Source organism: Ranitomeya variabilis, chromosome 5 (assembly GCF_051348905.1).
Source record: "Ranitomeya variabilis isolate aRanVar5 chromosome 5, aRanVar5.hap1, whole genome shotgun sequence".
NCBI lineage: Eukaryota > Metazoa > Chordata > Amphibia > Anura > Dendrobatidae > Ranitomeya > Ranitomeya variabilis.
In genome coordinates, this window is record NC_135236.1 from 130,245,912 (window position 1) to 130,261,047 (window position 15,136).

Below are 15,136 nucleotides of genomic sequence, written 5' to 3' on the forward strand. Positions count from 1 at the left end.
GATTTCTTTTAGTGTTTCATAAAGCCAGAAAGTTGCCATTTGAAATGACTTTAGTTTTGTGCCATGTCTGTGATCTGCTTTTTGTCTACAAAATTAGACAAATGAATGAACATCCTCCAAGGCAGGTGATTCCATAATTTTTGCCAGGGGTTGTAGATTAGTCTGTTTAACAGACTGGAATGGTGCATGCATTAGAAAGCAGCTCTTCTCAGAGATGCAAACAAGCATAAGGGACTACACATGGAGCCAATCACATCTGAGTTGTGTGGACCTCACTTGCTTATTTTTGTTATATAACCACCTAAGTCAGAACAGAGTATTGGTAAGAAAAAATAAAAATCAAGATCATCTGGTTTTGGTGGCAAAATTTGGTCCCATGAAGTAAAATTTATTCTTTGCTATATTGATTTTTTTCACTATTGTGGTAGACTATATTCTGACTACGTTATGGACAGGCAAGTCTTGCATTTACATAGCTCTCGGTGAAGTACCACAAACTGAATACCGTATGTCCAATCAGGGCAGTATATATCCTAATTAGTGAAATATTACTTTGTCTGACTGAATTAAAGGGTTATTCTCATGCTGTCTCTTGAGGAGCTTTGCGTTCTTCAGTCTCCTTACTTCTTGGCCACTGGCAGGGCAGGAAGAGTCCTTGAGTGACATCTCTGGTGAGTTGCAGAACTGTAGTATGAGGCCGGGATATTTTAGCATATTGCATATGTGATATTGTAAAGACACTCAACTCAAACTCTGCTGCGAGCGTGAGACGAGTGTCATTCTACTAGGAGCCGATCCTCTTGCATGCGAGAATCGGATCACAGGTGAGGAGAAGAACGAAAGATTAATCTCTCCATCTTTTCTATTGCCTGTCTCGGCGTATATCGGACTGCACTCGGATGACATCCGAGTGCAGTCCAATGTTTTGCACTCACCTATTGACTTGAATGGGTGTGCACCGCTCAAGATATCCTGCCAATCGCATGAGAGAAAAAACGCAGATCTGCTCTGCCTCACGGAATAACACTGGTCAGAGGGCAATGATAGATTTTCTTATACTCCTCTGTATTATACGTCAGTGTGAGCGAGCCCTAAGTAGAACTATAAAGCTCAGCACAAGTTCTGCTGTAAAACATTGCTTATCAGTGCTTTGTTCTTGAGTGTACCCTGTCATCACTGTATTTACATAGAAAACAATATATTTGAACAAGTAGAACCCTCATCAAATGAAGTTAATTGAACTAAATTGTAACCCAATGCTGGGTATTTCAAATATTCTTCTTCGGTCGATGTACTGTTTCCAAAATGTATGTATCTGTAAATTCAGGATTTGATATCTACGAATAGTGTTTTATGTTTTTTCTTTCTTCTGCTGTTTCGCTTTGTAGCTTTCTGTAACATTTCTGTTTGTGAACTTTGCAGCTCTTTGCTTTTAATGCATTATCAGTTCTTCTCTCTTTGCCTTTTCGTTCTTCCCTGTAACTTTTTCTGCTCTCCATTCCTCTACTTTCTTTTCCAGTGTAATGAGCCATCCCTCTAGGTGGGAGCCATACCATCCTCTACCCTACGCCTGTCACATCCATCTATCACGCTAGAGGTACTATCTCTTTGTCTTATAGGCAGAGGTTTGGGAGAATTCACGCCTCAACCTCGATTCCTTTAATAAATATATCTGTAAAATGATATCTATAAAGCACATATTATTGGCGAGCGCCCACCGATGCTGCCTGGCATCTCCTGGCACACTCCTGGAAAGAGGAGAGAAATATCAGACGTGACATAACGAGATCTGAGTAGAAGGGGGGGATCTTTGATACCTCCCCTAAAATCCACACGCCCGAAGTTCAAAAGCATGGGGATCACTTGCTTAAAAAGTCCACTGGCTGAAAACACTAGCTGGCTCTTTTGTTCCCCAGAAAGGGCCTCAAGAGAACTGTGGTGAGAGGGAGGAGGTAAGGGGGGGGACCTGGGAGCTGCTGGTTCAGTGCACACACACACTCACACACTCATGCGGATGGTCTATAGGAGCAAAGGGGATGCTGACTATTTTATTTTTAATGCACGTGCAAAATGGTGCAAATGTGCCGCGATTGTCCCAGTGACGAGTGACGGAGACTTACCACCGTCTGGCTGGATTGCTTTGTGCTGCTGCACTCTCCAGACTGATTTTTTTTGCTTGCAGCATTTTGGCCGATTTTTTTGGGGAACATTATAAAGTGATACTATGGCTGGTGGTCGCTGCTTCGGATTGTCACTAGCACTGATGATCTCCGTCCTCGGTGAGTAAATGAATTGCTTCATGCACTTGTTGTCTAAATCATAGCTGGACCTAAAGTCACATGGTGACCGAATATTGGGCACCTGAACCCAAGAGCTTACACCCTCCCGGCATGGCACATAGGCTGGAGACGCATGTTCGCCCTCTGACACATTTCCTTCATTGTATGGGAAGATTTATGTTCCTTGTTGTATGTTTCATTTGGACTGATAAAGTTTCCCGGGGTAAACTCCCCCAATCTGCCTAGACTACCCCCATCTACCTCCGTCTGGTGCTATGGTAGCATTGTCTTGTTCATTCATATGAGTTCCGTCTCGCACACCTATCTAGGCAAGGATGTCGGTCTACCCTAGGTATTGTCCCCATTCCTCGTAGCCATGGACCCCTCAGTGCCACATTGCTCTGCAGCATCTTGCAGAGGAAGACCCCCTCCCTAAAAAGACTTGGAGGTCCTCAGTGTCCTGTTGCCATGACAGCCTGATCATAACATCTCTTTGTAGTGCTAGTGGATGGGCAGAGCATTGTCTACCATCCGGGTGTGTAACGCTGTCTAGTACTAGAGCACATGGCTGTGTCAACAAGTCTCCGAGCAGCAAGGAATTGGGCCAAATGGCAATAAATAATGTGCAAAGGGACGCACAGCGGGGCAGCGTGGCATGCCTCATCGTAACCCAAAAAAATGATAGCGACAACGTTTTAACCCATGCGATGCCACGATCTTAACAATCGTTTTTTTTTCAAGGAAAACACCAACAGTGATGCGACATTGTTTGTATCTTCGGATTTGGATAACGAGCCTCCTGGGGTCTGTTCCCATTGATCCATGTGCTTGTAAATGTGCATGGTTCCTCTTTGTACAGATAAGGATCTGGGCGCAGTGTGCATGTGAGCTCCCCGCCTGATGATGACATGTGTACATACATTGTACGTCTCGCCTGCTCTATCTGGACCATGTGAGGCGTGTTTAATCCATTCTGCTAAGAAATGCACAGCTTCTTTTGTGCAACAGCAAAGAGCACCACAGTCCCATATAATTAGGATTATCGTGGATTTTGGTAATTCACTTCTCTTTAAACTGCATAATGATGAGGGTTATTAATTAGAGATAATTGAGTATCAATTATTTCTTTTAACCACATTTGCAAGATTGCGGTAATTCACCAACATATCCATAATAAGACATTCAGGTTACTTCTGTTGTAGATGTGCAACCAGTAAATTTAGCACATATATTTCAGCACGCAGATCAGTGTAAAATTTCATTAGAAATGATTAAATGTCATTAAATTAGAAAACTTGTAAAATTATCAATTACATTTTGGGATTCTATGTAAATTTGGAGTCAAAGTTGCTATGAATTACGCATCAGAAAAGCTTTTTTTAATATAAAAGGGCTAAGACAACCAGAGGTGCATTGGATTTAGGAACAAATGTCAGATCCACCCTGTCTGCTGCCCTTAGTGGATATGATGGGTATTACAACAGCACAAAAGCTTTAGCCTATCGTTGGCATACCTGCAAAAGGGACTACTGCATTAAATGTTTCTTGGATACCATAGTACTTAATGACACGAAGGATATATGTATATACAAATATTTATATATGCATAGTCACAATGGAACTATAAAAAAATAAGTATTTTGCCCATTTTTTAACCACTAGATGAAAACTGTGAATTTGTTTATTTTCACTCACATAGAATATTTGAAAACACCATTGTATAGTTTCACCTTAGAGCCATTTAACAGAATATAATAGCGGTTTGCAATATGCATAGTTTCATACAGTTTCATGTAGTTGCTGCCTACACTTGGTGACAGCCTGTTCACATGATACAGACTGCAGACATTCTTATTACAGTAAGGGAAATCATAATATATTTTGCTAAGAATGACAGTATTTAGGACACCCAGGGTGTCACGATTGACAGGGTAGCACTTAATAATAAATTAATATTCTTTTAAAAATTGTATTTATTAAGCTTTTCTTAAATAGCGCCATCATATTCCACCACACTTTGCAAACATTATTATCACTGTCCCCATTGGGGCTCACAATGTAGATTCCTTATCAGTATGTGAGGAAGCCAGAGAACCCGGAGGAAACCCACACAAACACGGGGAGAACATAGAAACTCCTCGCTGATGTTGTCCTTGGTGGGATTTGAACCCAGGACTCCAGCGCTGCAAAGCATCAGTGCTAACCACTGAGCCACTACTTTTTAATTTATGTTGCCGCTGCCATCTCTACTGTTGTCCCCAATTATTTCCAATGGTTCCTATTAAGCAAAGGCATCAAGCTTAGGTGTAAGTTGTAAGTAACTTCACTTTGACATAAAGATCACCTTCCATGGGGTCTCCACAGAATATACCTTAAATATCTGATAGATGAGGATCTCAGCCAGGGCCAGCGTCACCAACCGGCACACCCGGGCAAATGCTGGAGCCCTAAGCAGGCGGGGGGCCCACTCACCGTCAGGGACACTGGCACGCTACGGGGGCCTGGCACCTGCGAGTTGGCCCCCCACCCGCTTGCTCAGGGCCCCGGCACTTGTGATATTTACCTCTCCCTGCTCCACTTCTTCGGTGTCTCCCACATCTCCTGACTGTGATGTTCAGGTCAGAGGGCACAATGACGTCACGTCTGTGCGCCCTCTGCCTGAACAGTCACCGTGCAGAGAGCTGAAAGACGCTAAGGAGTCTGGAGCAGAGCAGCGGCCAGGGAGCAGAGGTGAGTATTCAATTTTTTTTAATGTTTGGAGCAATATATGGGGAACATTATACACTGGAGCATCATATATAGGGCCTATATGGAGCATTATATATGGGGTCCATTATACACTGGAGCATCATATATGGGGCCTATTATATATGGGGTCCATTATACACTGGAGCATCATATATGGGGCACATTATATGCTGGAGCATTGTATATGGAGTCCATTATTTATTGAGCATTATATGGGGCCCATTATATATGGAGCAATATATGGAGCCCATCATATACTGGAACATTATATGGAGCACATCATATACTGTATGGAAATTTATATGGGACCTATTATGTAAGGAGCAATATATGGTGCTCATTATACTGTATGGAGCATTATATGGTGCTCATTATACTGTATGGAGCATTATATGGTGCTCATTATACTGTATGGAGCATAATATGGTGCTCATTATACTGTATGGAGCATTATATGGTGCTCATTATACTGTATGGAGCAATATATGGTGCTCATTATACTGTATGGAGCAATATATGGGGCTCATTATTCTGTATGGAGCAATATATGTGGCTCACTATTCTGTATGGAGCAATATATAGTGCTCATTATACTGTATGGAGCATTATATGGTGCTCATTATACTGTATGGAGCATTATATGGTGCTCATTATACTGTATGGAGCATTATATGGTGCTCATTATACTGTATGGAGCATTATATGGTGCTCATTATACTGTATGGAGCAATATATGGGGCTCATTATTCTGTATGGAGCAATATATGTGGCTCATTATTCTGTATGGAGCATTATATGTTGCTAATTATTCTGTATGGAGCAATATATGCGGCCTATTATATACTGTATGGAGCAATATATAGGGCTCATTATACTGTATGGAGCAATATATGTGGCTCATTATACTATTTGGAGCAATATATGGGGCTCATTATTCTGTATAGAGCAATATATAGGGCTCATTATTCTGTATGGAGCAATATATGGGTCTTTTTATTCTGTAGGGAGCACTATGTGGCGCCCATAATACTTGCTGGAGCAATATATGTGCCTCATTATACTGTTTGGAGCAATCTATAGGGCTCATTATTCTGTATGGAGCATTACATGGGGCACATTATACTGTATGGAGGACTATACTGTCTGGTTTGGGCTATTGATATCACTCATGTAATGTAAGAAGTGAAATCTTTGGCATTGTACTATACCTATATTTCTCTGCCGTATCTGTGCATCATGAATTGTGGTATGTGTTAAAGGGGCCCAATGAGACTCTTTTGCCCGGGGCCCAAGAAAACTTAAAACTTGGAGCCGGCCCTAGTTCCAGCTCTGCGACCTGCACATATTTCCACAATTGTTCTGGACTCAGAGGTTGCACCTGCATCTATCAGACATTATGGCATATTCTATATCATAAATGTCTAAGTGGGAATACGCTTTTGTAGGAAAAATGCTTCATTAATAAGTTAGGACACAGTATAAATCTGGGTATGTAATGTGCAGTCGGACCTCCTGGCTTTATTCTAACAACATATTGGGATGTTGGATTTCAAAATGCCTCATTCTTTTGTTTCCAGAGGCGATAAGAAGTCACCAGAGATTTCTGGAATCTGCTGCTTATACTTCCCTATCCTCATTCAGAATACATGCACGCTCAGCCAGGCCCAATGTGCATTTGTATGGGGGTCGGTAGTGGTGGCTGTTGGACAAATGATAGTTAGCTGACAGCTATGTAATGTGTATGGCAGCTTTATCCCCGTAGTGTGGGCAGCATGCACAGTGTGGTATGGATGTAAATAACTGCAGCATTTGTATAGACAAAGCCTGCTCTCTGCGACTTCTGCTGCAGATGCAGAAAATCCTAGTTTGTACAACCTTGCGCAGAGCAAGAGAAATCTGACTAAAGGGGGTGTCCCCTTTTTTCATTACACTCAGTTTGTTCTGGAAAAAAAAAGTGCTTTACTCACCCTCCCCAGGTTCACTGTCTGAGTCCACCGTTGCTCCGGTCTCCGTTGTCTCGCTGCAGTGGTGATGTCACGTTGACAGCGCTCTAGCCAATCACTTTGCTCGGTATCGCTTGTCATCTACATTGGCTACAGCTCTGTCAATCTGATGTCACCACCGCAGCCAAACAACAGAGATTGAGGCAGCATCTGAGGCACATAGCTGGACCGAGGAGAGTAAGTAAAGCTCAGTTTGTTGGGTTTTTTTTCTCAACAAACTGAGAATGTGATAAAAAGTGAAATGGGACTGCAACTTTAGGCCTTTGCTCACACCTATTTATTTTTTTGTCCCAATTTTTTGATGTAACATGGTAACCTTGGGTGAGGCACTCATCAGTCGCGTCCGGACACGCTATATGGGTATGTGGACTTGTGCTGTGAGGGCGCTACACCTGTGCAGGTTGCATTTAACCGATGTTGCTAGTTTGCCAGGACCAGATGTTTCACAGTCCAATGAAAGAGACCATTCGGCAAAAATCAACTTTTTACTGAACAGGAACTTGGTAGGAAATATATACAAGAGAAAGTGGGTACACAGTCTTATGAACGTTTCCTTCACAACTGGGAGCATTTTCCACAGTTTCCTTCCTTTGTTTCTCTATTTTTCACTATGTTGACTGTTTCTCACTACTTCACCATAACCCAGCTTTAACACTGCAGTCCTGCTTCGCAAGAGTCGCTTACTTGTCCCATGGTTCTGCATCCCCTTTTCCCTTTAGGGTGCCAGTATGGCCAGTAATTCTGTCGCTCTGGAACCCCTGTCTGGGACACTTTACTAGTCTCATGTACTCAGTTCTGTTTAGGCCCGTTACCTTCAAACATTTTAGACTTGGGGCTAGGCGTCCTCTCCCAGGATCCGTCTCCAGAAGGTCACTTTTTCTCTTAGTCACTTTTGCTCCAGATCTCACTATTCCTTTTCTTTGGTCTCCTCTCACTTTGGGACACTCCAGAATGCAACACTGCTCACCTTGAACATTTAGCTTCAATTGCTATGCACCCCAGGTCCTATATGACTATCTTATAAGAAATTGTCACTTTCCTTGCAAGTCAGCCCCTACCTCTCCGGGCTAGTCCAAAACATTAACTCTAACTGTCCCTATGGTCAAACTACACAAACAGTATTGCTGAAATCTAAAACACACATCGTAAGTCACACTATACATCACATAACATTAGACAGCATCAAACTTGTTTCTTCAAGAGGGAAACATGGACAACATGTCCATCTCCTTACAGTCACTAAAATATCTATCAAAACTCATGTTACAACTGATCCTGTTGATCTATACTGGCTTTGCGTTGGCACTTTTGTGTCCCAAATGTAAACTATTGCCCTATATGTAATAATGCTGTCTGATAGACAATGGAAACTTAGTTCAAGCAGTCATAGATTTGTGAAATACTGTATATCATAGTGGCGCACGCTGTGTGGTTGATTTGGCATTCCTTGCTTGCCTAATTCTTCGTTTTCTAAATTTAGGCTATTCTTTTTAATAAAAATCTATAATTATAAATGGCACACACTACAACATCATTTAGCTACTCCTATTTTAAAGGCAGAAGAACAAAAACCTTGAGTGTGGTGCATAGGTTCATTATTATTATTTTTTTTTTCAAATGATTAAGCAGTGTAAAAAAAAATAGAACTTAAGTGAAAAGTACACCAAAATAAGGTACATTGGCCAAAGAAAAAGTGGGTTATAGTCAATTGTTGAGACCGAAAAATATATCTTTGAGGCATGTAAAAAAATTGTAGCAGCCATTATAACATTAGATGAAAAAGCAACAGATTCTGATTATCATTTGCATCTGTTTGCATCATCCTTCATCGAATCACACATTAAAATCATGTATACAGTTAGCTGATGATGGTTTTCTGCTTTATTAATAAATGCCCAGAAGACTTAAGAGACTTTTACAAAACAGCAGAAGATATTGAAAGGTGTTTAGTTGTTCCAAATTCTACTAGGTCTCTTCTGACAGAGGAAAATGAGAAATGGTTGATGATAGTGATGGATTATGTGTTGACCCACCCCAGTTTTGGGTCATTGAGGCCACAGGCAATTTCTCAGTGATGAAGTCACCCATGTAGTCCCAGCCTTAGGGTATTTGGGTAGTGTGTGGGAATGTGATGGCTTTCAGATGGAAGGGAGGATGAGAAATCCCAGGATACAATAGGGTGTGTGGTGACTTCAGGGACATTACGAGAGAATGACAGCTCTTAGGAGCGACAAAGCCAAGAATGAAAAAGTTGTCCTTCATATTCTATTCTGAAACATCTGTATTGCTGACATTAGCTTCGAGATCTGGGGACATGAGCACATTCCAGAAGAACGAAGAAAGTCAGCTTATCTCTATCCCACATTCCCACCCCTCATTAAATTAGCATTAACTTTGTATGAAAGTTAAACTGGTCATTTAACAATGATTTTATTGCTTGGCTATGACATTAATCTGATCACACATCGAGACCACAGTTAGATTTAACCTTAGAAATATATTCGGCTGTCAGCTCCAGACCTTTATATGTAGATACCATCTCTGTAAACTGGTACATTATTCAACTAAGGATTATAATTAGTGATGAGCGAACATGTTCGGATAAGGTGCTATCTGAGCATGCTCGTGTGCCAACCAAGTGTCTTTGGCGTGTTCAAAAAATGTGTTCGAGTTTCAGCGGCTTCATGTCTCGCATCTGTTAGACAACCACAACACATGCAGGGATTGTCTGTTTGTTAGGTAATCCCTGCATACGTTGTGGCTGTTGAACAGCCCCGAGACATGCAGCCGCGGGGACTCGAACACATCATTCGAACATGCCGAAGACACTCAGTTAGCGCCCGAGAATGGACAGATGCCACCATATCAGAGCACATTTGCTCATCACTAATTATAATGTATACTGAAACCTAAGGGTGTGTGCAGACAGGAAACATGCGGAGAGGATTATCCATCTAGATTTTACCAGAAGATCTAAGGCCCCATTTGGATAGTTTATTTAGAGGCCGACCACACTTCAATGATCACCGAACGATCAGTAACATGTTCATTCTATGTCATGTGATCTGCTGATCAAAAATGATTTTCAATCTTCTTTAAAAATGATCTCACCCGAAGACCAAGAGTTTTTCTCATTCGTCCTGTCATTGCTGGCCTGTTTAGCGAGACAGATGATCAGGAAAAAAATGTTTATAAGAATGTTCCCAAATATTGGCTTTTTAAATTGTGATTAAAGGTATGTTTCTACATGGCATTTTTGCTGTGTTTTTTATGCAGCCTATTTGATGCAGGGTTTTATAGTACCAGCATAATCCATGTGATTTTTGTAATCTCATGCACATGCTGTTTATTTTCCGTAGGTATTTTGTGCCCTGCCAATCACAACTCGGAAGCTCATCTAGCAGTGAAACAGTTTCAGATGCTGCTGTGCTTTGAATAGCAGTATCTGGGAGGGAGGTTTGAAAGTGAACACCCCTGAGAAGACTCTGAAAAGGCATCCAATTGGTCTGCTAACAGAGATTTCACATACTGCGCTCCATAAGCAATAAATGTGAATATATTGCAATAAAGCGACACAGTGCAAAACGCAAAAAAAAAACACCTCAAAACGGCAGAATCAGGGGAGCTCAAAGATTTTTACAAAGTATTTAACTCAGTTTGAGCAAGTGACAGGTCCTCTTTAAAATCCGTATCACTTTACTGCTAATTCCGATATAGTCGGCAAATCCGCAATGTATTCCCCCTGTGTGAACATAACATAAAAGCAGCTCTGATATCAACATCATTCAGTGACAAAAGCAATGTGTAGTGTTCACACTTTCAAATATGGATACCGTGCCAAAGTGATGGGGTCTGCCGCTACAAGGGGACAGTTAGGCGGCTGCTGTGAATGTTTATTTACATGGCGCTGTTCTTTGGCTCCGTAGCCCCTTACGGATGTCCTCCATGTGTCAGAGGAGCGGCTTCTAAATAAAAGCCAGTCCGCCTCAGCAGATGGCACACAATGTATAGTAAGTTTGCATATGTAAATTCGTAGAAAAAGACAAAACCTATTTCCAGAATGAAATCTGATCTACATTGGCAGTACAGTTGAATACACAGTTGAACATGATAGAAAATTCTTTATTTATTATGGTTTTTGGGTTTTTGCTAGTTTTATTAATTTGATTTTTTGGACTTGAAAAACAGGGAATTGAGTGTTTGGATTGGTACAGACAGGGCACTACTTATAAAATGAACTCTGCTATCACCGCATACAACAATTCAGATACCAATAAAGTGCCTTCTGTCTCTTCCGAATTAGTATTAACGTTCCTGAAAAACATTATTTTTCATTTTGGACCACAGACTATCACTGTTTCTTTCGTTCTTTGCTTGAAAGACTTACAGATTAATGGACCCTAATGACCTGGGTGGACATCATTGCCCACTGAGAACCAGACTCCAGTCACACGACAGCTTAGGTCCGGAAGGTTACTGCTATGATTAATGCACAGGATAATGCTGCTTGTTTTGCCACTACATGTTAATAACGATATGTCATCCATTGCTGATAGTCAAAAATAATAATAGACGTGTCATTTATATAGCTGAAAGGCACAAGAAGCATTTCATTGATAGAAGTAAATAAGGTAGAGCTAGAAAAGTCTTACAGGGGCTTTCTCAAAACCACAACTTAAGCCCTATAAATAAGATGGGTGATAACCTGCTTGTCATGGGGTACTGAAATGCTGGGACACCCAGTGATCCCAAGAAAGGAATTCTGCAGAGCCACACTTTGAATAGAGCTGAGATCCGCATACTGCACCTTTGCTCTATTCATTGTCTATGGGACTGCTGGAGAAGCAGAATACAGCACTCCACTATTTCCAGCAGTGCCATAGAAGAGACAAAATTAGGTTTTTCTGTACCCAGGAAAAAAAACTCAGCTTGACAACCCCTTCTAAACAACACTAAAGTGATATGAGTTGTCATCATGAGACCACTCATATGCGATTTTCATACTTATTAGTTATAACCACCACCCTAATCACCCTTGTGAGCTTTATCCACCACCCTGTCCACCCTTTTTAGCAAAAACTACTACATTATCCCTATATTTGCTGCACACTTTCCCTACTGTCCCATATACTGTACTCTCCCACTGTCCCCACAAAGCTGCCCCTTCTCTATACTGTGCCTTCACACTGTCCCCATGCTGCACCATCGCTATACTGTGCCTTCACACTATCCCCATGCTGCACCATCGCTATACTGTGCCTTCACACTATCCCCTTACCCTGCCCTCTTTCTATACTGTCTTCCTTACTCACTCTCAGTTCACACTGTGTCCCCACATATGGCTCAGTCTCTATACTATGCCCCCCTTCTCACACCCCCCATATTGTCCCCATCTATGCCCACCTCCTCAATAAAGTACCCTCATTGGAATGCTTACTTTCCTGCCATTTTCTCCTTACTTGCAGCACTGCAGTGACGTCAGCAGCGTGATTAGGTAACCTCAGCATGCTGCTGCACATCGCCTTCACTCTGGAAATGATGGCGATCAGAATTGCATCTGAACGATGTGAATACAATTGACAGCAGGGATCCGACCTTGTACCCGCTATCCAAGATATTGGTCAGTTTATCAACTATCCAGGAGCAATTTTTTGATGAACACTTTTTTTCAGCATGATGGAGAACCATGTCGCATGGCAAAAGTAATAACTAAGTTGCTCAGTGAGCAAAACATTGAAATTTTAGATCCAGAAAACTCCTCGGATCTCAATCCCTTTGAGAACCTGTGGTTAATCCTCAAAAGCGGTTGTGATGAACTCGAAGCACTGTTTAGACAAGAATGGGTTGTCATCAGTCAGGATGTGGCCCAAGACAGAGTCGATATCCAGCTGCCAGGGCAAATTGCAGAATTTTTAAAAAATAAGGGATCACACTGTAAATTTTGAGTCTTTGCATAAACTTGATGTATTTGTCAATAAAAGTTTAAAACTTTGGCCCCAACTGTAATACAAAATGAGTTGTTTCAGTTGTGCCCTGACAGTTCATGATCGTTGAGCATGTCCATCCACCTCGCTGAAGAATAGAAACAGGCAACTTCACAGCTATACCAGTGCAAAGTTCCAGCTATTCCAGTTGTGGTAGATCAGCTCATTCAGATGTACATGGAGGTAGGCACGGGAACAAGGTTTCTTTAAGTCATTCACTAGTTTATTAGGTACATGTGGCATAAACCATAGAGAAGTAAAAACAAACACAGCCCTTTGGGCAAAACAGGAAAACAAAACAAAATGGTGTCTCACAGTCCATACATCTGTGGGGATACGCCCGTTCAGGGTTTGCAAAAACACATGGTTCAGTTTAGCACCAACACAAGCACTTTCCTGGAGTTAGACTCTCCAAACACACTGAACACTGAATGCCTAAGATGGCCACTATTTAAACCCCAGACCACACCCTGGGATGGAGATAAGGTGGACAACCTCCCACCAGTTCTCTGGTTATCCACAAAAACCCAGCCCTTAAAATGGCCGATTAACCCCTCTCAACACATAGGGTGCTTGAGGAAATTCCTGGGATTCAAATCACTGAAACTAATAGCCTCAGTGAAACATATCTCCCCTCCAACACTTTGCCAATGACTTTGTTACACAGTGCACACTTCCAGTTATACCAGTACACAGTTCCAGCTATACCCGTGCACAGTTCCGCTGCAATGTACTCATTGACACACAGATCCCTGGACCAATGTATACATCAGTTTTGCTCCTTCTACCATGTCCTTTCCATTTTTGCAAATTTCCTTTAAAAAATTAGTCCAAGCCTCATTTTCCCCAACTTGTCTTTGGGGAACAATTGGGCTCTAATGCAATGTCAGCCACAGTATGTCCTCAAGTACTAAATACAATGGACAGATTCATCAAATCTCTCTAAAAGAAAAATTGTCCTTTTTATTCTAGCAACCAATCACAGCTCAGCTTTAATTTTACCAGGACAGTTTAAGAAATAAAAACTAAGCTTTGATTGGTTTATATATGCAATAAAGAAAGTGAGGCCCATAATACCAGCCACAGCCTCCCATTGACAAGAATCCTGCCCTGAGAACAAGCACATGTACATTTTAAAGGGTTTATCCACATTTAGAGTCCATTATTTTACTTATATGCATGTAATTGGGGACTAAAAATCATTTTTGAAATTGTGTTTCGTTCACATTTTGCACCGTTTCACACATCATTTGGATTCGGCAGGCTTCCCGAAAATTTACTCAGGGGTAGATGACCCTTTTAAATAACATTTTTAGTGTAGCAATGGGTGAGATTATTGTTACAGTATCTTTATTTTGTAAATTGTGTTCAACTACAGGTGGACATAGCAAATGTCCTTTACTCAATCATTGATCACTGACAGCAGGTGGACAAGTGTGATCAATGACCGAGATCACCCTCAGTGACCTGTATAATCAGTCACAGATCAATATTCTGACATATTAAGCTACAATGTGATGCAACTGCTATAGGCATTTTAGCCTAATGTCAGAAGTGACTTCCAACATAAGAAGTATTAAAGCAATGTGTAATGGATGGCGATTAGTGCCTGTACCTGCACATGTTTGAGTCCCTAAATGTTACTTTACCTGTTATGGGCTGTCTAATATATTACTTTTTTATTGTATGTCTTCAAATGCTGTAATTGTTTGATACCAGTTGTCGCCGTATGACATATATCCTTGATATTGTTTGTTTTGAATGTATAGTTTTATCTTGAAAAAAATGCAAAAAGTAATGACATAGCTTAGGCATATTGCAGAAAATTATATCATGTTTATTAGAATAATGTCCTTTCTTTGGTCTCCCAGCAATCTGCATTACATTTACAATGTTAGGTCACGGTCACGCGTTCAGTATTTTGTCAGTGTTTTTCATCAGTATTTGTAAGCCAAAATCAGGAGTGGAACAGTCAGAGGAAAAGTATAAGGCTGGAGTCACATTAAACGTATGAAAAATTGGTCCCAGTCTCATGTCAGTATAATCTGATTTTTCACACCTAGCATCCGATTTACTTCCGAGTGCAGTGCGACTGCTGTCTGATTGCAATGCGATTTTAACA

General features: G+C 41.2%; 1 protein-coding gene across 1 annotated transcript in view; it reads left to right on the plus strand.

Moving 5' to 3' along the window:
• Positions 1–1,980: 1,980 nt before the first annotated feature.
• The window catches only part of IGDCC3 (immunoglobulin superfamily DCC subclass member 3), a 238,631-nt gene continuing 225,475 nt past the window's right edge, over positions 1,981–15,136 (plus strand). The window contains exon 1 of the mRNA XM_077260889.1: positions 1,981–2,279. Within this exon, the coding sequence (XP_077117004.1) occupies positions 2,225–2,279 (55 nt within the window). The 5' untranslated portion in view covers positions 1,981–2,224. The remainder of the gene's footprint in view (positions 2,280–15,136) is intronic.